The following is a 2811-nucleotide window of genomic DNA, read 5'->3' as shown; positions in this document are numbered from 1 at the left end:
TCTTCTACTACTAACACTACAACATAATGCTACTAAAAGTTATGGTTATTAATTAATCATTTTGTGACTTTTCAATGATTTACTACCTCCGAAGGACAAAGTGGGCGTGTGGAAGAGACAGGGTTGTCGGAAACACTAATTTTATTTGAGAGGATAGAAGAAAGCAAAGATTTTTTACGATGCTATGTCTCCAAATAGCATAACATTGGCCATCAAAGGTTCTTACAATGATTAGCACAAGGATTGCCATTTTATAGGTGGTTTAATTTGGTACACAGTTATTGATGATAAATTTAGTAACAGATTGAACTCGCTATAATGATTGTGAATAATGATTATTAGCTTTTGTTCGTACACATCTTTTGATAGATTGGCTTAGCCTAACATTAGAGTGTTCTCCATCATTTTTGGGAAATAAAAGCAAATTTTATATGCTACAATAATAGGTCATATGCATCATGGGTCAAATTTCAAAATGCATAGTAATTCTCTTGACCATATAAAATTGTAACTTGTTTGATTTTTAAAGCCAGAAAAATAGGTCCGGTGAGAGACCTTAACCCATATTAACTAAATTTAAAATTCGAATATCATGTCAAAAAAAAAAAAAAAACTTGTCTCCCTGAGAGAAAGAATAGAAGGGAAGTCTAATTAGAATGTATTGATAATGTATTTTATTCTTTGATGGAATATTTGTATTTGCATATGAAATAATTAAGTAGGCACTTAGAAGTGTGATAACACATAATGAATAACTAAAATTTGATATTTTATTAATATAATTAAATTTTGATACAAGTATAAAAAATAATTTTTTTTTACATGACATTGTATAATTAGATGCACGTGTAAAATTATTTTATAATGACAATGCATCAAAATTAAATTATTATTAATATAAAAAATCTTTTAAAAATATTGTTATATATTATTTGAATATATTTTTTGAAAAAAATTTTATATGTTCATGTATCTTGTTAATTGAAATTGTTATAGTTCTTCTTTTATCTACACAAACACATAAGTTTCTAAAAGAAAATTGAAATAATACCGATATAAAATCTTCTTTTCAGTAAGAATGGATTAAATTATTAAAATTTAAAACGAACCTTATAAAAGGTGCAGAGAAAAGAAGCCCCCGCAATAATTATTATACATTTTGTACCAAAAGAAAAGGCCATTTTGGTGCTAAAAAAACTGCCTTATTGCTGAACAGCTGCAAATTTGTTTGTATATGGCAAAATACTCAAAGAAAAACGTGAGAGTGAGAGTGGGTAGAGAAACATTTGTAATTTGTCAGAGAGAATCATCAATACCAAGTTGGCAACCAACCAACCCAATTATTTTAAGAAAAACACAGCATATCATATCAACATCATCTTTCCTGTAAAAATTCTTGAAGATTCTAAGCCAAATAATGGCTACAAAATTTAATTATGAGAGTGAAATGATTGATATACTTTATCATTATAATTTTTAGTATTTTTTAAAACGGTGGAAGGTATACAAATCAAACTCTTCAATTTGTATTTAAAAAATTAAAAAAATTTGAAATACACAAATCGATTTGTATACTCCAAATCTTTTAAACACAATTCAACGCCATATACTATTATTATGTCTTAGGTTTGAAAAACAAGAAAAAGAAAAATGCATGAAAAAACAAAGTGAAAATAAGTTCAATTGTTATGAGAAACAAACATTGTAGAAGCAGGGGAAAGAAAAAACAGAACAACACTCACTTGTTTAAGATCTTGGTCGGTCAAGAACCCAAACTTGAGCATAGTTGCTGCCACATACACTGCTAAACGGATCTTATTAGCAAATTTATGACATGCTTGAGTAACACTTAACCCTCCTGCACTGTGCCCCACTAGTATCACCTATGAAATAACAAATGTCGAAGAGGTTTTGAATGAAAAGCTGGTTGAACTTTGAATAATAATCGAAGATATATACTTCTACAAATCATTAAATAATTCAGTCAAACATGTTAAACTATTTAACAATTCACAGTATTATCTTCACACACGACAACGTCTTCACATACCTGTTCGTTGTCTGGCAAAGAAGACATGAAATTTATGAGAGGCTTATTGTAATCATCAAAGGAGAGGATGGAATCAACATCGGATTGATCAATTCCGGCACCTTTGAGGTCTATGCATGAGACCTTGTAGCCGGAATTCTCCATAAGACACCGGATTTTGTACCAGCACCAACCTCCACCACCTATGCCATGGATAAGCACAAAGTGTTCTTGCTCTTTTGACCCTCTACCTTCCTCAATCCCTTCTTCTCCTCCCATCACACCCATGCCTCTATGACTTTTCACCCTTTTCCCTTAAATGCTCATAGACCTCATCTCTTTCTATATATATGAGTATGATTATGAATAGGAAGATGATGACGATGGAATAGCGTTAATAAGGGTATTGACTTGACATTACCCTTCCCCTTTTGGAGTTTTCCTTTGGTTAATTAATCATGAAATTACAATATTCACGAGTTTATGGATATATATGTATCATATATATGTCTATTTTTATTATTACTCATATCAGGTAACCAACTGGTATTAATCCACAATAATTAACTATTAATTAGATTGCAAATAAATTGAAAAAATTATTCAAAATCAATTAAAAATAAACATAAAAAATATAACAAAAATAAATATTTAAAATTAAATAAAAATAAATATATAAAATTATTATAAAAAAATTATTTAAAATTTAACAAAAAAAATTGAAATCTAACAAAAATAAATATATAAAATTATTGTAAAGAATTTTTAAAATCTAAAAAAAG

The 2811-nt window shown here is 28.6% G+C and overlaps 1 protein-coding gene across 1 annotated transcript in view; it reads right to left on the bottom strand.

Moving 5' to 3' along the window:
* LOC107623869 (methylesterase 17) overlaps positions 1-2468 on the bottom strand; it is a 3407-nt gene extending 939 nt beyond the window's left edge. The window contains 2 exon segments of the mRNA XM_016326263.2: positions 1743-1883; positions 2051-2468. Coding sequence (XP_016181749.1) covers positions 1743-1883; positions 2051-2317 — 408 coding nt within the window. The 5' untranslated portion in view covers positions 2318-2468.

This window comes from Arachis ipaensis, chromosome B10, assembly GCF_000816755.2.
Source record: "Arachis ipaensis cultivar K30076 chromosome B10, Araip1.1, whole genome shotgun sequence".
NCBI classification, from domain to species: Eukaryota; Viridiplantae; Streptophyta; class Magnoliopsida; order Fabales; family Fabaceae; genus Arachis; species Arachis ipaensis.
Note: the sequence above shows the minus strand (reverse complement) of the source record. Positions and strands in the feature narration are given on the sequence as shown.